This window comes from Thrips palmi, unplaced genomic scaffold (assembly GCF_012932325.1).
Source record: "Thrips palmi isolate BJ-2018 unplaced genomic scaffold, TpBJ-2018v1 HiC_scaffold_1, whole genome shotgun sequence".
NCBI classification, from domain to species: Eukaryota; Metazoa; Arthropoda; class Insecta; order Thysanoptera; family Thripidae; genus Thrips; species Thrips palmi.
This window is the reverse complement of record NW_023144620.1, coordinates 3,438,108-3,461,326: the sequence shown is the minus strand read 5'-3', so window position 1 is coordinate 3,461,326 and position 23,219 is coordinate 3,438,108. Positions and strand designations below refer to the sequence as shown.

General features: G+C 56.9%; 3 protein-coding genes across 5 annotated transcripts in view; all 3 read right to left on the bottom strand.

Annotated features, from left to right (window-relative positions):
- LOC117641460 (homeobox protein Hmx-like) overlaps positions 1-17,179 on the bottom strand; it is a 32,713-nt gene extending 15,534 nt beyond the window's left edge. The window contains exons 1-2 of the mRNA XM_034378804.1: positions 16,933-17,179; positions 13,510-14,118 (exon numbers count right to left, since the gene is read on the bottom strand). Of these exons, the coding sequence (XP_034234695.1) occupies positions 13,510-14,117 (608 nt within the window). The 5' untranslated portion in view covers position 14,118; positions 16,933-17,179. The remainder of the gene's footprint in view (positions 1-13,509; positions 14,119-16,932) is intronic.
- Positions 17,180-17,681: 502 nt separating this feature from the next.
- Positions 17,682-20,567, bottom strand: LOC117643682 (fumarate hydratase, mitochondrial-like). Of its 2 annotated transcripts, none has more exons than XM_034382710.1 (8): positions 20,351-20,567; positions 19,795-19,920; positions 19,514-19,714; positions 19,176-19,421; positions 18,901-19,093; positions 18,628-18,831; positions 18,245-18,537; positions 17,682-18,154 (listed from the first exon to the last, which is right to left on the bottom strand). In XM_034382710.1, the coding sequence occupies exons 1-8, from the start codon at positions 20,474-20,476 to the stop codon at positions 18,023-18,025; spliced, it is 1,521 nt and encodes a 506-aa protein (XP_034238601.1). In that variant the 5' UTR covers positions 20,477-20,567; the 3' UTR covers positions 17,682-18,022. The 2 variants fall into 2 exon arrangements, with proteins under 2 accessions (XP_034238601.1, XP_034238611.1); XM_034382720.1 differs by lacking the exon at positions 20,351-20,567 and adding an exon at positions 20,032-20,253.
- Positions 20,568-21,258: 691 nt separating this feature from the next.
- LOC117643690 (small ubiquitin-related modifier-like) lies at positions 21,259-22,992 on the bottom strand. 2 transcript variants are annotated; one of them, XM_034382734.1, is made up of 5 exons: positions 22,833-22,992; positions 22,650-22,718; positions 21,865-21,942; positions 21,714-21,785; positions 21,259-21,445 (listed from the first exon to the last, which is right to left on the bottom strand). In XM_034382734.1, exons 1-5 carry the CDS (start codon positions 22,845-22,847, stop codon positions 21,383-21,385), a joined length of 297 nt encoding a protein of 98 aa, XP_034238625.1. In that variant the 5' UTR covers positions 22,848-22,992; the 3' UTR covers positions 21,259-21,382. The 2 variants fall into 2 exon arrangements, with proteins under 2 accessions (XP_034238625.1, XP_034238634.1); XM_034382743.1 differs by having other exon boundaries at positions 22,650-22,712; positions 22,833-22,991.
- Between the last annotated feature and the right edge of the window lie 227 nt (positions 22,993-23,219).

The window sequence follows — 23,219 nt, the reverse complement described above, 5'->3', positions numbered from 1 at the left end:
AGCGGCTTAGATTCAGACCGCGTTCAGGCCGCGTTCAGTCCGTTTTCAGGCCCACGCCTGGCCGCCCGAAAAAAACGTCAAAAGCGTCGAAAACGAAGACCTGCCGGCCGACGTCTGGTGTCGAACTCGGGACAAGGCGCATAGAATACCGGTGCGTGAATCCGCTTGGCCAGAGCGACTTCTGTGAACCGACGTGCGACGCTGCGATCCCATTCTGCTGGCCAAGGCTTGCTGATACGTATAACGCTGCGGAGAACTACTTGGAAGAAAGGCTCTTTTCTTTTTAAAATGGCACAATCCGAAATATCATAGCCAGCGAAAAGAGTATGATTGTTCTCCACGACAGAGGCAAACCCTGTTCTACCCCACTTCGGAAAAGGTTTAACGCACACATCAGATGTCTCAACCGTATCAGCAAGCTTTGGCCAGCAGAATGGGATCGCAGCGTCGCACGTCGGTTCTCAGAAGTCGCTCTGGCCAAGCGGATTCACGCACCGGTATTCTATGCGCCCTGTCCCGAGTTCGACACCAGACGTCGGCCGGCAGGTCTTCGTTTCGACGCTTTTGACGTTTTTTTCGGGCGGCCAGGCGTGGGCCTGAAAACGGACTGAACGCGGCCTGAACGCGGTCTGAATCTAAGCCGCTTTTCAGACCGCGTTCAGTCCATTTTCAGACACCAGTCAGGCCTCAGTCAGACGCTCGTCAGGCGGCATTCAGACCTTGTTCGTGTCGCGAACGGCCTGGATCTCGCCTGAACGCGGTCTGACTGAGGCCTGACTGGCGTCTGAAAACGGACTGAAAATTCAGACGCGGTTCAGCATGCTTTCAGCCTATCTGTTCCACACGGGCACATGTGTACTGCGGCACTGATGATTCGCTCGCGGGCTTGGCGGGCTTCGCGGTCCGGATGCAAGTGGACTGCGGGGATTAACTGGCCGGGCGGACTGACGGCTTGGACGGCCTGTTGACAGCGGCAGGCTTATCGCCACTCGTCGAAAACACACGCGCCTTCCGCGAAGCCGCGAGGAAGGCCGGGGACGAGGATGTGAGTGTGGATGTGGATGCATACTGACCCGGGCAGCGCGGACCGCAGGGCAGGGCCGCACCAGGCGGGCAGCAGCGCGGGGTACCAGGGCGGCATGAATCCAGGAAGGCCCTGGTACAGGGCGAGCAGGGAGGGCGGCAGGCCGGCCGAGGCCAGCCCGGAGGCCAGCCCCGACGCCAGCCCCGACGCCAGCCCCGGCGGCAGGCCGGAGCGCGGCAGCCCGCCGAGGCCGCGGTTCTTGCTGCTGGTCTCGGACATGGCGGCGGGCCGCGCACCAGGGCCCGGGCCAGAGCCCGTCCTCCAGGACGGCTTCTCCAGCTTCAGCGTGGCGGTAGGCTCGCGCACCGGACGCACACACTGACACACGCACTCCGTCGGGGCACAGTCCGGAGGGTCACCGCGCGGCGACGCGGGGCGAACGGCAGTCCGAAGGTATCCTCGTCATGGTGGTCAACAAGTACTCCGGGGCGTCCGCGGCGTCCGCCACATGCTCGCACTGTAGGCGTCCAGGTCGGCGCAGGCGTCGCGCTGTCGCGTCCCCGTGGCGTGGTCGCGTCGCGGTCGGCGTCGCGTTCGGCGTCGCGTTCGGCGTCGCGCGCGTCCGGTCTCTCTATGCGGCGCGGCGCGGGCTGGCTCTCGAACGCGCTAGAGTCCTACTCCACGCCACACCCCCTCCCCTTGGAAGCACTCTCCAACACCTCTTCTCGACGACCCCCACTTCTATCTCTTTACCTTCCTCATTCACCACGTCTCCCTTTCTGCCTGCTTCTGGCCTTCTGGCCGCGCCGCCAGCCGGCCCTCGTCGCGCTCTCTCTCTCTCGCTCCGCGGGCCGCGCCGCGCCTCGCGCCCTCTCGCTCCGCCAACTACCCCCGATGGAGGGCCATCGATTCCACGCCACATTGGTACTCGGGGCGCGAGCTCGGCGTGCCTCCCCCCGCCACTCCCCTCGTCCGTCTCTCTCGCTCTCGCGGCCGCGGCGTGCGACGGACAAGGCGCGCATGCTCCATCGCGGTCCTCATCGCGTTCATTCCCCGGCCTGGAGGGGCTGGAGCCTCGGCCAGGCTTGGCTGGAGCGGCTGGAGGGGACATGAGTAGCTCTGAAGGGCGGCGTCCTCGTCCTGGCCGCCCCCCACCCCTCCGCACTCGTGCGGCCAATCGCGGCGCAGCGGCCGCCCCGCGCGCCGCCATTGGCCGCCTGGAGGGAGGAGTGGGGGAGGCGCGCGCGGAGGGGCGGCGCGGGGCGGCGCGGGGGCGTGGGGCCCGAGGTGCCGAGGCCGGGACGCGGGTAAAGGGCTCTCCGCTGGACCGAGCACCTACGCGCGCTGCTGCTCTCTCCCTCTCCGTCTTCTTTTGGCGACCGCCGTGCCGTTCGACACGGCGACCTCTTTCCCGTGGACCTCGTTCGCGGCCCGCGCTCAACCCGCTGCACAGAAGGGGTGGCGAAAGGGGAGGGAAAGGGCGAGTAGCCGGGCGCGGCTCTCGCCCCTACTCCAGGCGGCGCCTTTACCCCCCCCCCCCCCCCCCCCCGGCCCTGGCCAGGCCGGACGCCACAGACAAGTCACAGACAGCGCGCGCCGGCCGCTTTGTCAATCTATTGATTTTCCTAGACAGCGGCAAAGTGCGCTATTAAGAGGCCCCATCAGCCGGAACGGCACTGGAGGGGGGTTCGTGCGGCGGGGCGGGGGCCGTTTGGGGGCTTCAGAGTGCCGGCCGTGGGGCGCCATGCTATCCTCCACGAGCACCCGACTATACTCAGGAAAGAAATATCTGACAGTGGCACGCGAAATGTAGGTCACCGCCCCTCCCGCGCCGCGCCCGCTGCCACGCCGCCACGCCGCGCGCCCCGGCGACGGCGACGGGGGTTCCTGACGGCCCGCTGACGAGGAGGCCTAGAAGGCCGCCGCGGAGGCGATGACAGCCGCCAGGATCGTGGCCTCCATCACGTCGGCCTTGGGGCGGGAGAAAGGCGCACGACGTCGAGGAGGTGTGCGTCCTGGTTTTCGACGCCGTCGGCGCGCGCCCGAGAGTCGTTGCCGTCGCGCTGCCTCTCTCGCACCAGCACGGCACGCCCCAAGAGCGCGCGAGAGACAGCGCGACGCGAAAACGACTCTCGGAATCGGTGTGCTGGCGACCGCCTCGGCGGCCTCGGCAAACACGAAACGAACACGGTGAAGTTCGGGAGCGAAGGATTAATTCCAAGTTGTTTGGGTTCCGCATGCGATGCAGGCAATGCGCGCGGCTCGGCTGCCATTTTTCCCTTTGTCAACCCCTTCAGCGGGTCATCACCCCAAGGCCTATTCAATTAAAATAAATATTTGAAAAAAAGGAAATTATTTATGTTAACTTTGGTTTTGTGAAGGTGTCATCAGCTAAAAGGCATACGTCACGCACAAACGTAACGAGGAATCTCCATTTAGCAAAACTCTGTTCCACTCTCGCGAAATCTTAAAAAACTGTTTTCGACGTTCCAAAAAAAAGTAACTTGCAACCAAGTATTTTGTGCACACAAAATACTTCGTGACTGACGAACATCTTCTTCGTGTACAACGAACTAAACAGAATTTGCCTTGTACATAGATGCTCAAAGTCTCCAAAATACTTGGCGAAGGTTCCACGCGTGCTCGCATGTTCGCGAAACACACAATGTACTGCCGCCTCTTTCTGTGCCGGACTGTACGCCAGCGGCTCGCGAGATAACCAATGTAACCATCGCGCTGCCGGGGAGCTTCGCCGCTCGAGTATTCCCTCTCCAACTGCAAAGCCTCGTACCTCGTGCTCTCGTCCTCGTCCCCCATCCAGCTGCTCGCGGTGCGGCGCGGCGCGCTCCCCTTCCAAAGTCACCGCGGCATCACAGCCGGCCTGCACTGAGAGTCGTTCTCTGTCTCTCTCGCACTCATGGTGCTCCCCGCATAGGTGCGAGAGAGACAGAGCGACGATAGAGTCCTCTCGGACTCAGTCAGCTGCTCGCGGGCCGCGCGGGGCGGCGCCCTCCCCTCCCCGCCCAATCTTGCAACTACTACAACTACACCACTTACTCATCCCCCGAATGCTTACCTAACATTATCCGCGTACACGCACGTAGTACACTGCCCGACATGCCCCGCTTTGTCTCGAGAGTTGTGTGTGTGTGTGTGTGTGTGTGTGTGTGTGTGTGTGTGTGTGTGTGTGTGTGTGTGTGTGTGTGTGTGTGTGTGTGTGTACGGTAGGTCAAAATAAAAAGCAACACATTTTGCCATATAAGTGGGCAAAAACTGCTATTATTTTTGGCCTGCCTCTGGCCGCCACTGTGGATAAGGGAAGTTGCCAAAATTGTGGCTCCTTTTGGCTCCTAAAAAAATGAAAAAAATATCTCGTTCTAAATTTTTTTTAGTATTTTTCCTGTATTCTAGGGGTCATTCTAAACGCATTTCCGAAGGAGGCCAGGATTTTCTCGCACTTCGATTTTTCCCCTATACTTTACATGGGGGAACGGCACGGAAGTTACCGAAAATGTGCATGGCACGGAAGTTACATCATCAAACAAACCGCGAAAACGGACCAACCCGTTCACCAAATCGAACAGGTGTCTCGCCTAAAGTTTAAAAGACGTGAAAGCGCAAAATGGCCAGGTGGACTGAAGTCGGTAGGTCGAGTAGCAAGCTCGCTATTGATGACACGGAATGTTACACACAAACCTGACACATGCCGGATTTTTACCTTCGATGGTCTAGCCAGCCGGAATGGAGCCCTCCAGCGAAAATCCACCTACCGCGCTGGAAAGAGGAAACCGTGCTGCTGATTCTGGACGCTGAGCCGAACTTTTCCCGCTACAGGTTCGGCGCTGAGGCGCGAAACTAAAGCTGACGATGTTTGAAAACCAGTACACGGTGGACATTTTTTCATCCAATAAAGCAGGAGGTGAGAGTCACAGGAAGAAATTGCTATCCAAGGGTGTCATAAAGGGTTGCCAACGGAACAAAAGGCTGTTCGCGGATTTGCTCTCCGACAAATAGTTCAGGAGATGTTCGCCTTGGAACACGGACTTTTTGGACAATGGACAGCACGGAAGTTACATTTTGCCCAGTTTTAGCCTGTTTTGACAGGAAAATGCTTGGACTGCATGCTCGGTTAGTGTGTGGGATAGCAGGGGAGATGAAGCCCAGTCATAGGAATCAAACCGCAGGTCAATACGTCGAAAAATAAGGAAACTGTGGCCCAAAGACACAAAAGGACCCACAATTTTGGCAACTTCCCATAACGCCCCGAAAGAGAGGCCCTGGGAGTGGCCGGGTCCTTGCTGGCCCCCTTGAACGTCGTGGAGAGCGGAGAGCTGCTCGAAGGCCCGCTTGAAAGAGCCTCTCTAGACGCCGTCGGGTTGTTGTCGGTCCCCGCCACGCCCCGCCCCGCCCTTCCCGCCCTTCCCGCGCCCCGCGGTGCTCGTCGTGCTCGTCGTGGACGTGACCGGCCAGCGGCTACCTGGATTACAGTGGAGCAGCGACACCAAAGGGCCGACCGTGCCGACGAGACGAGACGAGTAGCCCCTAGTGCCCCGCCCGCCGGCCCGTCGGCCGCCCGGGCCCTAAAGTGCAACACGGACACGCCAAAAAACAAATCGGAGGCGAGATGTGTGTGTGAGTAAGACGACAATTTCTACCTTCGACTTGCAATAAAATAAAAATTCTGTTTACTTTGTTCGTAGGTGCGAACCGCCTCGCGGCCGACTCTTCCAGAAGCACTTTCCGCCGCATTCCTCCGCGGTGATTCGCACCTCCACCGTGCGAACGCTGCGAACGCTGCGAACGTCTGCACAGCGTTTTGTCGCGCTGTCTCTCTCAGCCGCACGGAACGCCCCAAGAGTGCGAGAGAGACAGAGCGACGACACCGCCGCGGGCTTGCCGGGCTAACCGTGAGAACGGCCAGGCATGCCTCGGCTGTGCCTCGACACTGTCCAGGACGCCGTCGTCCAGCAGACCGATTCCGAGAGTCTTTTTCGTCGCTCTGTCTCCCGCGCACTCACGGGGCGTCCCGTACAGGTGCGAGAGAGACAGAGCGACGAAAACGACTCTGGGAATCAGTCTGCAGGACACGACACCCGAGTGTCACCTCGAGAGCGCACAGGTGCAGCCATAAACAGTACGTACCACTAATAAGGGCGATAGAGAGAGAAAGAGAGCAGGGGGTCGTAAAGCTCTTGTCGCCTTTTCGCTCTTTTGACATTCGCCGATGCTGGACAGACCTGGACAGCAGGACGCTCTGGGGCTCTTTGTTGAGGCGGGGGAGAGAAAGACAATCTGTTAATCCGCGGGGGAGGTGCGGGGGAGGGGGAGGGGGCAGAGTCCAGCAGTATGCAGCCTATGCAGCCCGCGGTCATCGCCTCCCTCTGGCCCTACCTGCGCGGAGCTGGCGGAGCACTGCTCCCGTCGCTCCGTCTCTCTCGCACCCATGGAGCACCCCGTGCAGGAGCGAGAGAGACAGGGCGACGGGCCGAGCGCCGGAGCGTGGGAGCGAAGCAGGAAAGCGAGGCCGGAACGCAGCGGAACGCAGAAGCCGCTTTCCAGAGAAACAAACACAGCAAACACACAAACGTCGCCCACTGTAAACGGCCACGCTCTGTCTCTCTCGCACCTACGCGGGCCGCCCCATGAGTGCGAGGGAGACGTAGATCGACTCAAAGTTTCCTTTTGACCGAAGGCAGGCGAGCGGTGCGCCCCACGGTGGGCCAGAAGACCGGTGGAGGCGGCCAAAATCCCGGAAGCGTTTTGAGCTCCAGAGTCGCTGACAGGACTCGAACCGAACGTGTGGCCCCACCAATGGATTCCTCGTTCGGAGAGCAACCCATTGGTGGGGTCACAGGTTCGGTCCGAGTCCCATTTAGCGACTCTGGAGCTCAAAACGCGTCTCGAGTTTTGGCCGCCTCCACCGGTCGTCTGGCCCACTGTGCGCCCGAGAGCGCGACGGAGCCGACGCCTCGCCTGTCTCCTGTCTGACGTGTTCCAGAAGAATCACGCCAAAAAATCGGTTCCGGTTGTCCGCCTTGTCGCATCACGCTCCGGGTATCAATCCAGGACGCGATACCGAGTGACGTGAGCGGGTACCTCCGGCCGTCGCGGCCTGGCGCCGTGCCCGCGCTCCGCAGACAGCAGCTGTCTCCGTCGCTCTCATGGCGGGTTCCGCAGGAGTGCGAGAGGGACAGAGCGACGAAAACGACTCTCGTTGGGTGGCTCGCGACCCTCTCGCCGAAAGACATTGAAACGGATCGACCCTCCTCGGTACCCTGCCCTGCACTGCCCTGCACTGCCCTGCACTGCCCTGCACTGCCCTGCACCCTGCGCCCGCTGCGCCCTCTGGGAGCCCCGGGCGGCTCGGCCAGGTGCGCGGCGCGCGGAGCCGGGGAGGGGCGGAGCGCGGCGCACGCCACGCCAAGCCAGTCGGCACTCCTCGCTGGGAAAACAAACACTCAAATGCCGAGTAAAAATCCTGATTGGAGTCACGAGAGCTGGTGAGTGGCGCGCCCCTCCACTGCCGCCCCCGCGCTGCCCCGCGCTGCCCCGCACCCCCGGCGCGGTTCCTCGCCCCTCTCTCTTTCACTCCCGCTCTCCCCACTCTCTCGCTCTCTCCCCTGGCGTGCCCGACTAATGGGCGGGGTGCATGTCACCGGGAAGACCTCATTTCCCCGCCACGATAACAAGACGCCGCCGCCGCGCCGCCCGCTGCTCCTGTAGTGCAGGTTTGCTGACAAGCAGAAGCGGCGGCAGAGGCAGCGCGCGCCGCCGAATTTGAAAACGCAAAAAAGCAAAAAATAAAAAAGAGAAAAGCCGAGTCACTATCCACGACGACCACCAGCGCATGCCGCCAAGCTTCAGCAAAGACCTGGCCGTCGACGGTGTAGGAGACGGTGGCATCGGCCTCGTGAGAACGCGGCAGGTGGCGGCCGGAGGGCCTTCGTGGAGGCCTTCATGGAGGCCGCCGCGGAGGCCGTCGGGCCGCACTCATCCGCCCTGAACTTGGTTAATGGAATCGTTCCCCCGGTCGGCCGGGTCGGCCAGACGACGGCGAACGGAAGGAGAAAAAGGAGGGGAGCCTTTCACCTTGACGAACAACAACAACATGAGCAGGCACAACTGCCGCCACCGCGGTCCTTCAAATTGGCCAGTGATAGTCCTTTGAACGCATACAGCACTCGCTGCGCTGTTAAAGTGACGACAATCTTATCTGCTTGCGCGGCGCGCTCGGCAGTGATTTCGGCGAACGCCCCACAGTGCCGTGCCAGGATGACGATACTTTTATTTTTTCCAATGTATCTCCCAGCGCGCTCGCTGTCCGCGATTTTTTTTCCGCTCGCGCACGTTCCGTTGAAGAAGGTTGCCGCGATGGATAAGGTGGAGCGCGACACGAATCGAATCTCAGGCTGACTGATAAGCGGACTGACTGCGGAGAGAGAGGAGACGAGGCGCTTCGGCCTGGCCGGCCTGCCGGGCCGGCGCCGCGTGCGGTGCTTGCATGTCGCATGAGTTGCATAGCCTCACCTCTTTTTATATGCCACTATGTCCACTCTAAACGTTGCACGACGAAAGCACAGTGGGCCAGAAGACCGGTGGAGGCGGTCGAAATCCCGGACGCGTTTTGAGCTCCGGAGTCGCCGAATGGGACTCGAACCAGACGTGTGACCCCACCAAATGTCTTGCTCTCCGAACGCGGATTCCAATGGTGGGGTAACACGCTCGGTTCGAGTCCTGTTTGGCGACTCTGGAGCTCAAAACGCGTCTGGAGTAGTGGCCGCCTGGGGCGGTCTTGGCCCACTGTGCACCGGAGACAAGCCAAGGGAGTGAGTGCCAAGGGGCGACGGTTTTCCGTAAAAGTTTCCCTCCCCTTCTGAATGCCCGACGGGATGGGCTCTTCCATCAGGATGATCCCCCGCCAGCGCGCGGAACGCCGTGCCGTGCCGCGCCGCGCCGTGCCGTGCCGTGTGCCAGTGCGAGTAGCGACTTTTAACACATCTCTCTCTTCTACGGTGAATGTGGCACAATGGGCACGACCCACGGCATGGCATCACGCGCCCCGCCAGCGGCAAGCCAGCGGCACGCCGAACGGTCTCTCTCGCACTCGGGGGCGTGTCCGGCCGTTTCGTATCGGTGCGAGAGAGACAGAGCGACGAGCACAAAGTCGTCCTGCAGCAGCAGCAGTCCCGCCTTGCGCCATCCACATTCAGCGAATCATCCCCTGCATTCCGAAAGGACTCCTCTTCGGCCTGCCAGGGGGAAGTGCTTCCCGTCTGGCTAATCCCCTCCACCGGCCACGCCACGCCATGCCACGCCACGCCTCGCCACGCCCCCGTCAACGACACAAATAAATTCCCATTTAGGCGAGCGGACCGTGCGGCGCGGCGCGGCGGGGCCCGCCTATACTTCATAGATACTTCCGGCCCCGGAAACACACGACTTTGTGTCCGCCGCGGGACGGCCCGGGGCGGCCCGGGGCGGCCGACGGGGACGCGGCCGCGCGGTGTCCTGTGTGGAGGACACTGATAGCCCTGGAGGAGGAAGCGGAGGATGGGATCCTTACAGACGAGTCACTGGAGAAGTCGTTCCAGCCGGATCCATATACGCGCCCAGGCCACTGGCAAGGTGCGCGGCGGCGGCTCGGCTCTCTTCAACTCACCGGCGTGATATTCCAATGTAATCTACCGTTGGGAAAAATTAAAAAAATAAAACTCCAGTTTGCGGACAGTAATTTCTATAGTAGACGCGGACATGGATTTTTCTCTACGGTAAAGACCGCTTTCAAAAACACATACACACGCGATTTTACTTTTCGGAGTGCAGCTGCTTGCAGGAGGATGATGACTTTGCCATTTACGTCCACCCTTTCCTCGCCTCCGCCTGCGTGCAGCGTGCGCACACGCGCAGCAACAACAACAACAAGCACTCGCTGGCTGGTTATGGCCCCGCGGAGCACGGCAAGCACGGCACCATTTAAATTACCCGGCGCGCGCGGCCCTCTCGCTCACCTGGCGGAGCAGCAGACTGATTCCGAGAGTCGTTTTCGTCGCTCTGTCTCTCTCGCACTCATGGGACGTCCCGTATGGGTGCGAGAGAGACGGAGCGACGAAAACGACTCTCGGAATCAGTCTGCAGGCGGAGCAGCCCGTCGACGGCCAGGTGAGGGTAAACGGGGTGCGGTGCGTGGAGTGCGCGGTGTGCGCGGGGCCGGGGGAAAAGGGGGGGGGGAGGAAGATCGCGCACGCCCCCCGACGACCCCACGCCGCCCCGGGCGGTCCCCCACTGGTCCCCCATCTCATCCTCATTTGACAACACCCTGCTGCCACACCGTGCTACACCACGTCCAGCACCGGCCAGGCCCGTTCAGCCCCTTTCAGGCTGGGTCCTTGTTTGTATTTTATGAGCTCGCCACGCCCCGCCCCGCCCAGCCCCGCGGGTCCCTGCTGCAATTCGCCGCATTTTGCGGTTTCATCCGATTGTGCTTCCGTCAACTGAATGGCATCGCCAACGGCCGACTTCCGCCGCGTCGACGGTTCGACGGCGACGCTTCGACGGCGTGCTCTCCGCCCGAGCGCTGCCCTCTGCTTGCTCTCGTCCCCCGCTGCGCCGCTGAGTCGTCCACGCACGCGCCCGGCCCCGCACACGGAGGCCACAGTGGTGGAGGCTCGGCTTCGAACACAGACCCCGGATGGTTTTGGCCTCAGCCGCCTCGGCGTGCACTTCAACGACGGACCGGCCGTCATCCGGTTTAAGGTCCGTCAGTGCTCGAAGACGCTCGAAGACGCTCGAAGACGCTCGAAGCAGCAGTAAGGCCCCGGTTCATCCGGCTGGCCGACTCGAACGGAAGCGGACCGGATCTCGTGGGCATTCCAAACCGGACAAAGACACGCAGCGGCGCGGCTCTACCTGTCTCTCTCGCTCCCTGCCTCGTCGCCCCGTCGCGCTGGGTGGCTGCCGTGGTGGCTGGCTGCCGGGCCGGGGCCCCATTGTGCGCGAGTGGCGACGTGTGGCGACACATGAGAAAAGGGTGGCACATCAAGCCTGTTTAGTCACTCGGAATAAGTGCGTTTAAAGTGAGATTATATCGGGGAGGAAGTTTTAAAGCGCGCTCTGCCATCATTCTCGGCCGGCTCGGCAGTCACGCGGTCGGAAAATGGCGCGACTCGTCAATGCTGCCACCACACGGCCGCCAACACAGCCAATACACGGCCCGCCGAGCGGCCCGCAGTCCCGCCAACCCCACGGCGTTTGCTGCATTCATGCGAATATTACTCCCTTCCGGGACCGTCGGGACCGTGTTATGAGTTGCATTTGACATGATGAATGCGCAAAGTTGTCGCGATTCTACAACACGCACACACACATACACGCACGCACACAGGCAAACCTGAGCACAACACTTACTCTTTCGGTTCATTGCGCGCGACGTATGAATGAATCGATTGGGACATCAGGAAGGAAGAAAGTGCGACTGAGTGAGTGTCTGTGTGTGCGTCAGTGTGCGTCTGTGTGCGTGTGCGAACGGGGGCATGCCGTGTACGGCCACACACGCCGTCGCTGACCCCAACGCACTGCGGCACTGCGGGACTGCGCGGCGGTCCACTGTCGGGGGCACAGCGGGGAAACCAGACCGCACCTCCTCGCTCGCGCGCGCAGCGGAAGTGCGAGGCCGTCTTCATCGGCATCGTCGTAACAGGGAAATGAACCCAACAAATCTATCTTCGGCGAAATGCCGAAATGAGTGGCCCTTGTGACACACGGTGCGATATCTCGTACTACACCTGGCGGTGCACGCCTACTCTACGCTAGTGTGGTCTGGCACACTTTTACAGAGACACACACGCGCACTCAACTTATGGACGACGCCACTGGCGGCTTACGGTGTAGTTCGCTACAAGCGCGCTGGGCAAACACGGCAGGAGGCCATTATCTATCTATCTACCCATCTATCTATCGGCTGGCCGCGGGGGCCGCGGGACGACCGGGGCCCCGATAGCGTGGTGGCCGGGCGGGGCGGGGCGGGGCGGGGCGGGGCGGGGCGGTAGCGACGCTCCTTCGTTCGCGGCGGCGCCTCTATCGTCCACCTCTTACTTTGTCCGCCGGTCGGTTTTAATCAAGCCCCTAGGACGGCGTGCTACGCGGTGCCACGGGTGGCCGAGTGCGGGTCACCGAGGAGCAGCGGCTCGGCAGCGCGATGGAGGCCGAGGCCGCGAAACAAAGCCGGCCTCGTCGTCGACGTGATCCTCCGAATACACATGTAGCTGTCAGCGACGACGTCTAGCTTGCTGATCTCTGCTCACACACGCACACACACACCACAGTGGCGGCCGTGGTATAGTTATTACGAAACAACAAGGACAATGTAAGGGAGGCGGCGTTTTCACAATGCGTGCGGCTTTCGGCGTCGCCGCCTCGGCCGCCTCGCCTCGCGTCCCCGGGTCGCGGTTGGGTTGTTTGTGCTCATGAACCCCCGCCCCGCCGACGGGCCCCCACGCCCCCCACGCCCCCTCGCGCAGCTTGCCCCCGAATCGGCTTTCACGAAAAAAGTGGATGAAAACAGATTCCATCGCGGAGCCGCCGTGACGCGTCCAAACACAGGAGCGCGTTGCAGGGCGGGGCGGGGCGGGGCGGGGCGGCCCCATTCAAAGGCGGTGGTTTGGAGTTAACGCGCGTTACATCGGGGATAATGACGCACATGGGGTGTGCTGGGTGCGCGGCCGGCCAGGCCTAGAGCCAGGCCCGCCTTCCCTTGTCGGCTTGCCGGCGGCCCCACGGCCTCGGCGCGCGCCGCGTCGCTGACCGGAAGGAGGCCGGACGGATCCGGTCCGGAATTGTGACCTCCGGTCGGTCGGGTGGAGCGCTGCGCTGCACTGCGCGGTGCCGCCGGAGCCCCCTCGGCCGTGCCGACGGCGTGCCGACGGCGTGCCGCCTTGGTGCTGAATGACGCCCTGCAAGCGCTGCAAGCGCTGCAAGGGCGGAGGAGGGAGGACACGCCGCGGCACTCCCTCAAAGGCGAGTTCTTTGTCGCACCAGTCGTGCCGCAGCCTCGCAACCCTCGCAGCCCCACTTTTTAACGGATGGCAGATTTCCACGTTCCCCGCATGTTGCGCCTTGCCGAACCCGCCAAGTGTTTGTTCAGAGACAATACTTTTTGCCGTGAGCGCTGCGGCTTGCGGTGGCAAAACTATACAACATTTTAAAGTCATTTTGACTTCCTTCGACCACTATGTCGGTGTCTCGAGTTCTTTGCGAAGCTGCTCGGTCGGAAATAAAGCAGTGGTCAGAAAGTTGAGTGCGCGAGGCGCGAGAATGGAGTGAGCGTTCTGAGGGAAGGAACGGGAAGGAACCTCCCCGCCTCCGCTGGAGATACCCCGCGCTCCAGCGGTCTCGGCCTCCCCTCTTCGCCGGCAGCGCCATCTCTCGGCGCGGCGCGCAGCCCAAGGCGCAGCCCAAGGGCCACGCACCGGTATGAGAAAGTGACTTACCGGAGGTCCTCCTCGCCGCCGGAGACGTAGTCCGGGGGCAGCAGGTGCCAGGGCTGCTCGTAGCCGTCGTAGAGCGCCGCGGACGTGGCGGCCGCCGCGTTGCCCGTGCTGTACACCGTGGTGGTGTGCGTGTGGTGCACCGTGAGGTGCCCGTTGTGGAGGCCGTTGAGGTGGCCGTTGGCGTGCGCGGGGTGCACGGCGTGCACGGGGTGCGGATGCGCCGGGTGGGACAGGAGGTGGGTGGCCTCGTAAGTCTGGTGGTGGGCTACGGGGTGGGCCACGGGGTGGGCTACGGGATGGGCTACGGGATGGGCCACGGGGTGAGCCACGGGGTGGGCGACGTGGTGGGCTACATGGTGAGGCACCGGCTCGGCATGCGGGTGCTGCAGGTGGTGGAGGTGCAGGTCGTGGTGCTCGTGGACGTGCACGTCGTGGGTCTGTGCGTGCTGCGCGTGCTGCTGCTGGTGCTGTTGTTGATGTTGTTGCTGCTGTTGCTGCTGTTGCTGCTGCTGCTGCTGCTGCTGCTGTTGTTGCTCCACGGGGCGCGGGTACAGCGGCGACGCCACCAGCTCCAGCGCCTGCTGCGGCTCGTCGTGGGGTGTGTCCATCCTGGCGGGGCACAAGGAGGTCGAGTTCAAAGACAGCTCTTCGCCACACACCAGGGATGAGGAAAGTGACCGGACTCCGAACATTGCTTTCGTCGCTGTCTCTCTCGCTCCCTTACGGTCCCTTACGGGACGCCCCATGAGTGCGAGAGAGACAGAGCGACGAGAGCGGCGCTCCCGCCTCTGCCGCACACTCGTCCATGAGCGAGGGGGCCGCGAGACAGGGCTTCCCCGACGGCGTTCGTACACTGTGATACGTCTCTAGATTATCCCGGCACTCCTGGTTCACAAGTACTACCGGGTACTCCCTGCACCGATTTACCTGTAATAGTGTCTTTAAAGCCGCGATTGAGTGGGTGGGATCCTCGCGGTGGAGTGGCCCGGCGGAGGTCGGCGCTTCATGGAGTCATCGCGGTGCTCGACTCGAGTGCGCCGCGCCCAGCCGCCTGTCCATGCCGCCGACCATGCCCCTCCGGCCCTCCACACCGCCACACCGCTAATCCGCCCACTCACCGCTTGTTGGCTTAGGCCCTACTCAAACACCGCGAGAACCGATTCGAACCGACACCTGCACCGCATTCCCTATGTGTCATCGGGTCGAGCCGACAGCCGCCGCACGAGTCGTTTTGGCGGCAACCTCCCCCCCCCCCCCCCCCCCTCCCCCCACCCGCCGGCCCGGCGCGGCGTGCCCGATGGGTTGCCTATCTGCCGGGCACTCTAACTAATCCCGGCAGTGGAGAGCCTCTCCAAGCCCAAGCACCCCTTCAGTGTCCACGAGAGCCTCTCTAGGGGCGCAGAGGAAAAAGTGTTCCTCGTTTCAGACGCGGATATACTTGACTTGATACGCGGCCCGGCGGCGCACTGACTGCTAATCTGACCCGCTGCTCTGGCGGCGCGCGCTTGGAAGTGTGAACAGGTGAGGACGAGGAGGCGTGGACACGTCGCGGATGGTAAAGTTCTAGATCCGGGACTCGGTCTCGGTGGGCTGGCGGCGGGCCGGGTTGTCACTGTGTCTTTCGTGATTGTCGAGAATGCCGGGGCGGCCCGCACCTGAGTCGGGTTATCTCCTTTTCGGCCACTCGGAACACCCTATCGCGTCTCTATCATGAGACGGCCAAATCAAGGCTGTGTCCTTATCAATGATTGGGGCAGCCGGATCGAAATCGGACTTGCTTCAAACCTGGACATGTTTATGACAGTGCGATTGGAAAATGGCGTTCTGGTGCGCGGCTGCTTGTGTTGGCGGGAATAGTGCCGTGCGGAAAAAAGAGCTATGGGTACTTTGATTTAGTTGCGATTGCGAGAAGAGATGCCTCCGTTTGGGCTCCGGGCAGGCAGCGTCCAGCGAGCCTCCGAAATGCACTCATTCGGGGCCCCCGAAGGACTGTGAGTGTGAGTATGAACTGTCCTCATGATCTTTTTGATTTGCCATCCACACGGTAGTGACCGGTGCGGTTTCTTGGCTTCGAGAAGGGGGTGAAATTTGTAAATTCTGTTCCGAACTGCCCCCGCTCCCCTTACTCGTTTGCTGAAGGCTGGCGGGCACGTGTGAAGCTTTCTAGGTGTCGGACTGAAGGGCGCAAAAGTGCGTCTATCAGAGCGCAGCCTTGGGCCGCGTCGTCGCCGCGTCCTTTTGTAAGACGAATGCGATGCCAATTAATTAAATTTTTTATCAGTCCTCGGTCGGGCAGATAAACTTGCGTCCACGGAGGTGGCCGTCGTCGCGTCGTCGGAATACCCAAAAACTTGGTATCGTTCGCTCGAGTGGCAAGATTCTTTCAATACGTACAGTATAAAGAAAAGGAAAAATTTGATCTACCCACTTCGGTTTCAAAGAAATTTTGATGATTTGACTAAACAGTCCTTTATTTGCGAGTCTGTGTCGTATAGAAACCAAGGTTCGTGTTCTGTACTGTAGATCTATCGCTGCTTTCCTGCGAGTCACGCTCTAATGACGTCGCACAGTTCAAAAAAAATCAAGAAGCACGTCTTTTTAGATATGGGGCACACGTCTACAGCAGTCCTTTGTTGAGATAGAGCTAAGGGACGGGCTCGAAGAAGTGAGAGCAATAACACTTCTACAGAGGGTACTCGATGGGCAAGCTCAATGAGCTCAGGTACTCGTCATGAGCATGCCATAATGCCGTACAAGTATCAAAACAGTGGATCGATTCCTCGAACGGGGTGTTATTTAGGTGAGATACATTTTCAGAACGGCCGAACCTCCGAGGACTACACACCAAACGTGCTCGTCATGCCGCATTCGCCCCGCAGGACCTATGACTATGACACGTGCTAGAGGTTCAAAGTGAAGCCGGCAACACTGGTTGCATTGCAATCGGAAAGGCGCAGGCACAGCAGTTCGTGCAAGACGCCTCCCCCTCCCGGACCCTGAGGTACCCGACCCCGCACCGAGAGTGGGAATTCCCTCATCCCCTCCGGCCTGCGGTGGCTGCGGTGGCTGCGGTGGTGGCGCGGCGTTGATCTGTGTTCGGTGCGGCGGCTCGTGTTTGCCCAGCTTGGAGTGTATTCAGCCCAGAAGGCTTGGGGAAGTCCCAGTCCCCGCTCGGTGAAAGTAGTCCAAACAGCGAATGCCGTCCGGCGCGTGTGGTACTCGCGGGGCGCGGACTGGCGGCGGCCTTCGCGGGTTCAGGAGCTTCTCCTCCATCAACTTCATCATCATCAACGCGGTTCAAGTCTACAAAGCAACCCGACCTCGCGCGACCTCCCGTCGCGCCTCAACGAGGACCCTAGTCGCGACTGCAGGAAGCTCCAGTCGTAAGCAGTGAGCCTAGCCCCAGCCCCAGCCGCACCTTACCTGCCAACCCCCCGTCCGGCCGCGGCTGCTGCTGCACAGTGCACGTTCCTCGCGCTGCTCCCGGGGCCCGGCTTCGACTGCTCGACAGAGCGCAATGCAAAATGCAAAGGCAGCCGCTGCGAACTGCACTGCCTGGCCGCCTGCCGGTACCCGGTGCGGTTGCCGCCTGGGCGCGCCTCGCTCGCCGCTTGGTCCTGGCCGGCCGTCGCGGACTCTTTACACCCGTGTGGCGTCGCCGCGTCGCCGTCGCGCCTCTAGGGCTTTGCTGCCTTGCTGCTTCGCCGTCCCACCGGTGGGATGGCTTCCCAATCAAGACCCTTATCAGCATCGGCCTGGCTATCGCATCTATCTGCCATCAGTCAATCTTGCCATGCCGCGGCCCCGCCGCAAACAGGCCGGCCAGTGCGGCGCCATCGCCATGGCTGCAGCGCGCGTGCGCGGGGACGGCCTGGACGGCCCGGAGCAACGCACGACCCGCACGACACACTGCGACAAGCACAACAAGCCCACGAGTCATCGCCATGTGTGCAAGTCATTGCACCAAACCCTTACTGATGTTTATTTTAATTTTTCTACCCCTTTCTTCCCTCAGCTTTTCAAAATTTAGTCCGAGGCTCGGAGCAGCATGGAGCAAAAAATATAAATAATCAAATTAGTCTCGTTTTAGGCAAAACTTTGGATGAGGACACTGTAGATCCAACATGTACAACAGGGTGGAGGAAAGCAGACGAGGAAAATAAAAATTCCAATCACTTTTGTTTCGACTGTTTATTCACAATATTTTGATGGCCAGAAATTCAGTATAAAAGAAACAGTATGATTTTATGCTGCAGCACAGACAGTTGGATTCAATATCACCATTCCCTTACAAATACAACTAAAACATTAAATCATTACAGGAGGCAAACAGATAAAATCAAATCAAACAGCAGATCAATTGAAAAATGGTTATTTTTCTACAACATAAAAATTATTTACAGTTCATTGTCTTAACCGCCAGCAGTTTTGTTTTTTAAGGAGGTATGGCATGTCATTTAAAAATGTCCCTAGGGATCAAGAATCAATTGTACAGAACAGACACACCTATCATCTACTTAGGGCCCAACATGTCTTCCGGCTTCACCCAGTCTCTAAACTGCTCCTCTGTAAGGTAACCCAACTTCAAGGCAGCCTCCTTCAACGTCGTTCCTTCCTTGTGAGCTGTTTTGGCAATCTTGGCAGCCTGCAAAAAAAAAAAAGGATTTTTTTGGGGATTTTTACTTTATAAGGTTATATTTTGGGAACAGGAAAAGCATCACATGTCATACAGTACCTTGTCATATCCAATGTGAGGGTTGAGGGCAGTGACAAGCATGAGAGACTCGTGCAGGATTTTGGCAATGCGCTCTTCATTGGCAACAATGCCTTGAACACAGTTGGTGGTGAACATTCTGCTGCTGTCAGCCAACAGCTGAACGGACCGAAGTACATTGGCAACAATCATGGGCTTGAACACATTCAGTTCAAAGTGTCCATTGCTGCCTCCCACACTGACTGCAACATGGTTGCCCATGACCTGGGCAGCAACCATGGTGATGGCCTCACACTGAGTAGGGTTTACTTTACCTGTTGAACAACAAAAAGCACAAATGAAACAAAGCCCGTTTCGGAACAAAAAATAAGTGTCTTAAAAATATAAATTCAAAATTTTCTTACCGGGCATAATACTACTGCCGGGCTCATTCTCAGGCAAGCTCAGTTCACCCAGACCACAGCGAGGTCCAGAAGCCAGGAAACGGATATCATTGGCAATCTTCATGATACTGACGGCAACAGTGTTGAGTGCCCCTGACACCTCAACCAAGGCATCATGGGCAGCCAAAGCCTCAAATTTGTTGGGTGCAGAAACAAAGGGTAGTCCTGAAAAATTTTGCTGTTGAAGCCATTGGCAGGACATCAAGTAAAAATGCAAGTTAATAAAAAAAATACCTGTTAATTCACTAATCTTTGCAGCGCACTTTTCAGCAAATCCAACTCTTGTGTTCAATCCAGTTCCTACGGCTGTACCACCAATGGCAAGCATGTAAAGTCGGGGGAGAGTGTCCTTAATGCGCGCAATGCTAAACTCCAGCTGCTGAGTGTAGCCACCAAACTCCTGGCCCAGTGTGAGAGGGACTGCATCCTAAAAAGAAGAAGAAAAAAAAGCCTATTAGCTATTTTTGCTAACACACCTGCAAGCGAAATTACCCTGTTCTGAGATAGACCTGAGTGTGGGTACGGCCAATCTTGATGATATTCTCAAATTCCTTGCTCTTTTTCTTCATAGCACCATGTAAACCTTCAAGGGCTGGCAGGAGTGACTTGTTGATTTCAACGGCAACAGCGATGTGCATGGCAGTCGGGAAAGTGTCATTGGAGCTCTGGCTCTTGTTGACATGGTCATTGGGATGCACTGGAGACTTGGATCCCAGCTTTCCACCAAGCAACTGGATGGCTCGGTTGCTAATAACCTTAATTTTAAAAATGGAAACTGAATGAGTGTTTCTGAAATAGATGGGTATTAAAATGGAAAAATAATACAAACAAGCAGGAAATTAAGTACCTCATTTGTGTTCATGTTGGACTGAGTGCCGGAGCCAGTTTGCCAAATGACAAGTGGGAAGTGTTGTTCGTAAAGTTGTCCACTAATGACCTCATCAGCGGCTTTGCTAATGGCATCAGCAACTTTGGGGTCAAGTCCATACTCCTTGTTGACCAAAGCTGCTGCTTTCTTCAATGTTCCCATACCTTTAACCACAGCCAGCTGTAATGTGACAACAGGTGTAATTCCATGGGTGTAAGTTAGCTCACACTGATAATAAAAAAAAGAGACTAAAATCTTACAGGCATTCTTTCTGAAGGGCCTCCAATGGCAAAGTTCATTGTTGACCTGACAGTTTGAGCGCCGTACAGCTTATCGCTGGGCACCTTCAGCTCTCCAAAGGTGTCAGATTCTATTCTGTAATCCTCCTGAAAAATAAGAAAATAAAGTACGAAATGAGAAAACAAGGCTTAGACCAAAAATAGAAATTAATGGAAAGGAGATAGGAGATAAGAAAGGAGAACCGGGCACAAGTATACCATGGCTGTAGCAAGGTCAAGTAGGAAAGCAACAAGTTTCAAAATAAGTTGAGGCAACACTTGATGAACAATATCTCAGGAACTGTAATTATGTCCTCAAAACAGGATTGTCAGAAAAAATTATTGGGATTTGGCATCTACAATCAGTTGAAGTTTGGGAGCAACAGAGCCAGATGGTGGGTGGGGCCGCTTTCCAATAGACTGGTAGACCCCAAAATTTCACAACAAGCCGGGTCACGTGGTTGATACGGCTCGTGATAAGCGGAAAGGGTAATATTTTGGTGGCTGCGCCAGTAGAAGACACCGGGACCTAACCTACCATTCTGAGGGAACTTGTGTGCAGACGCGCCGAGGTCACCTGCCAACACCTCGAGAATGCCTCCAGTTGCAACGCCAGGCGCTTCCCCTGCCAGGCAAGATGTTTCGTCACTCCTGCCATTGCCATGACCTTCTTAAAGTAGCTGTTTAATACTGGAAGTAGTGGGGTACAGTTCTCCTGCCACTGTCCTCTGCTGGCGGGAGACAGAGAGGGAAGGAGTGAGAGGTCATGTGTTGGCTACGGGAACGATCGTAGGTGGGCCCACACGGCCAGGATAAGGCGGGCCTTTCAAAATGTTCGAGCCCCCCCGGTCTTGAGGAGAAATCCCCTTTGAGATCTTTCAGTGTTTTAGTGTAGCTCCCGAGAGAAAAGCGGGCCTGCCCATGAGAATCAGGCAATATGGTGCTACAATCTTTCGGGAGGAGGGGCACATAGGACAGCATTGTCATCCATTCACTACCTTTTGGTCCTCCCAGCAGGAAGCTTATCATAAGCTCCATTGGTACTGTGCAGAGGCAATTATCTGCCAAGGTACTTCTTAAGCTAGTAGTGTGAAGTATGACCGCACTAACACAAGGATTATTGACAAAAAGCCGTTTTCATTAATTTTTTATTTTAAAAGTGCTCTAGTTTCCAGGGCACAATAGTTACACAAAAAAAAAAAGGAAATCTTATGACAAAACTTAATGAATAACACTGCAAAATTCAAAATTGCTGCAGACACGACACTCAAGATAATACACAATTCAGAATCTTAAAAAGACAGTCCTTTAGTGCCTAAAGAAATAAAAAAACTTCACTGACAGCATATTAGGCTGCACCACATCCTATCTTCACAAATAAACTCAGTTCTCTCTAGTACCAAGGCAGCTCAGGTACTAACACAAACAGAGAGGAATGTGACAACATTTTGTACAATTTCAATAACATTTATTTCAAGTGCAGTGATAAAGGAAGTGAAGCGTTGCACATTCTTTACAATATCAGATTATCAGATAATGATTTGGTTGATGTATTCTTAGCAAATCAATGTTAAAGCTTGCCTCCAGTTTGTTCTTGGTACACTTCAATTACATCATCGTTCTCCATTTCCAGCTGTAAAAAGAAACCCACAACAAAGCATGTTACTCACTAGGCATTAACAGTCAACTCATTGTCACCCACTTAGGCACCAGAGATTTGTTAGAGATCTATACTACCATGCAGCATGGTCTTAGAACTGCTGGCCCTGAGATCTCAATTTGTTGTAGCATAGTGACTGTACCAGAACAATGTTAAAATGTCTGGTTTGAATTTATCATCAAAAAGATGACAAGCATAATACATACTATGCAAACCAATCAAGTACATAAATAGAACATACCTGCTTGGGAGTTTCATCATCGTTTATTCGCCTTCCATCAAAAAGGAATCTTAGGGATGTGACAGGAACTCCCTGTAAACCAAAGATGATAAATATGATGAGCATGACACCGACACATAAAGAGACAACACAGAAGGACAGAAATACTAACCACTCGCTCACTGTAGGATTTCTTCAGTTTTCCCATCTGTGTGGTCATCTTGACTCTGAAGTGAATCTCGTTTGAGTCCTGGAAAAGAGGTAAGACAAAAATAAAATACCAATTCAACTCCAAAATAATTACTCGTTTTCCTGAAGTTCAACTTCGAGAATTTAAGGTGCTGCAGGTTATTTAAAAATCTGAGTGTAACATCATTGGACACAAAAATGTGGGCAACTTTTCGGCAACATCATGGGGTTAGGTAAACAAGACAACCAGCCTCTTGTCTCGTAACTTTTAGCAGTGTACTATGGTCACTTTAACAAATAAACAGCTTTAAGCTAATATCTTTACACATGTTTGCCATAGCAAGCACGCAAATTGATAGGAGAAAGTTCTAGTGCTGGGAACGGCCGACAAGTCCTGACCGGTCACGCTGAAGCGTTGAAAGCTCAGTGCCCAAGTGCAAGCCCAGCGGAGGTCGACATAACCCTTCGGCGTTAGCAGATAACAAATTTAAAACAAAAACAAAAAAATTTCCAGGGCAGCGTTTGTTACGGCTTAAACTGAGTAGTAAACGGGCTTCACAAGAAAGGCATAGACTAGATCCAGAGGGAGCTGCACTTTCGGCATAACTTAAGTTCGGCATTAGGCAAACCTAGCCGAACGCGCAGCCAGGCACAAGCCCCAAGCACACGTGCGAGAACACTCCAAATCCAAATCCCACGCGTGAGGGGCTGCGCGGACGGGAAATGGGCATGTTTACTAAAAAATCGGAATAATTGCTTTTTACTTACATTGCCTACAACTTTCAACTTGATGTAATCGGAACTGGAGTCTCCAGGACCGGCGTCGGGTTTCTGTTCCTAGGAAGCAGAGAGCGTTAAGAACGTAGAAAAGACATTTCCAGTCGTTTTGAGACTTCTGGAACACTTTGAGAACCAAATTACCAATGCCCCAACAAATAGTAGAAAACTGACCTGATTATCTGCCATTTTAGAGCGTGAAAATGTGGGCTGACCCGTACGAAAACTACCTTATAAGTGAAAGAGGAGATGCAGTAAGCAACCAAAATGGCGCCAAGCTTGTCACCTCAACCTCAACAGCCTTCGAAAACAAAACCGTCGCGTCCCTAGGGTGGTTTAAGATGCGAGACCTGCCAGTGGCACCGCCCTCTAAACGAAACAGCTCTCGCCGTTTCTAGTACACTTTCTAGAATACTAAGATATTCACGATTCCATCCGCACCGAAAGATTTTCTTGATACAGCACAGGTTTTTGGCTTGTGGTTGAGATAGCAAACCATCTAGTTTGGGGCGGAATCAACTGGAATCGTTTGATGACCCGGTCACATTTGGTCATTTTCGG

Bases quoted from the DNA above. Each gene is read 5' to 3' on its own strand.
- LOC117643682 (XM_034382710.1), bottom strand. From the start codon at position 20,476: ATGGCAATGGCAGGAGTGACGAAACATCTTGCCTGGCAGGGGAAGCGC. The intron at 19,094-19,175 runs GTCTATCTCAGA...TCTTCTTTTTAG, and splicing joins TTGGCCGTACCCACACTCAG to GATGCAGTCCCTCTCACACT. The intron at 18,538-18,627 runs GTAAGAAAATTT...GTTGTTCAACAG, and splicing joins CGGCAGTAGTATTATGCCCG to GTAAAGTAAACCCTACTCAG.
- LOC117643690 (XM_034382734.1), bottom strand. The intron at 21,786-21,864 runs GTTAGTATTTCT...TTTGGTTTACAG, and splicing joins AATCCTACAGTGAGCGAGTG to GGAGTTCCTGTCACATCCCT. The intron at 21,446-21,713 runs GTATGTTCTATT...TTCTTTTTACAG, and splicing joins ATGATGAAACTCCCAAGCAG to CTGGAAATGGAGAACGATGA.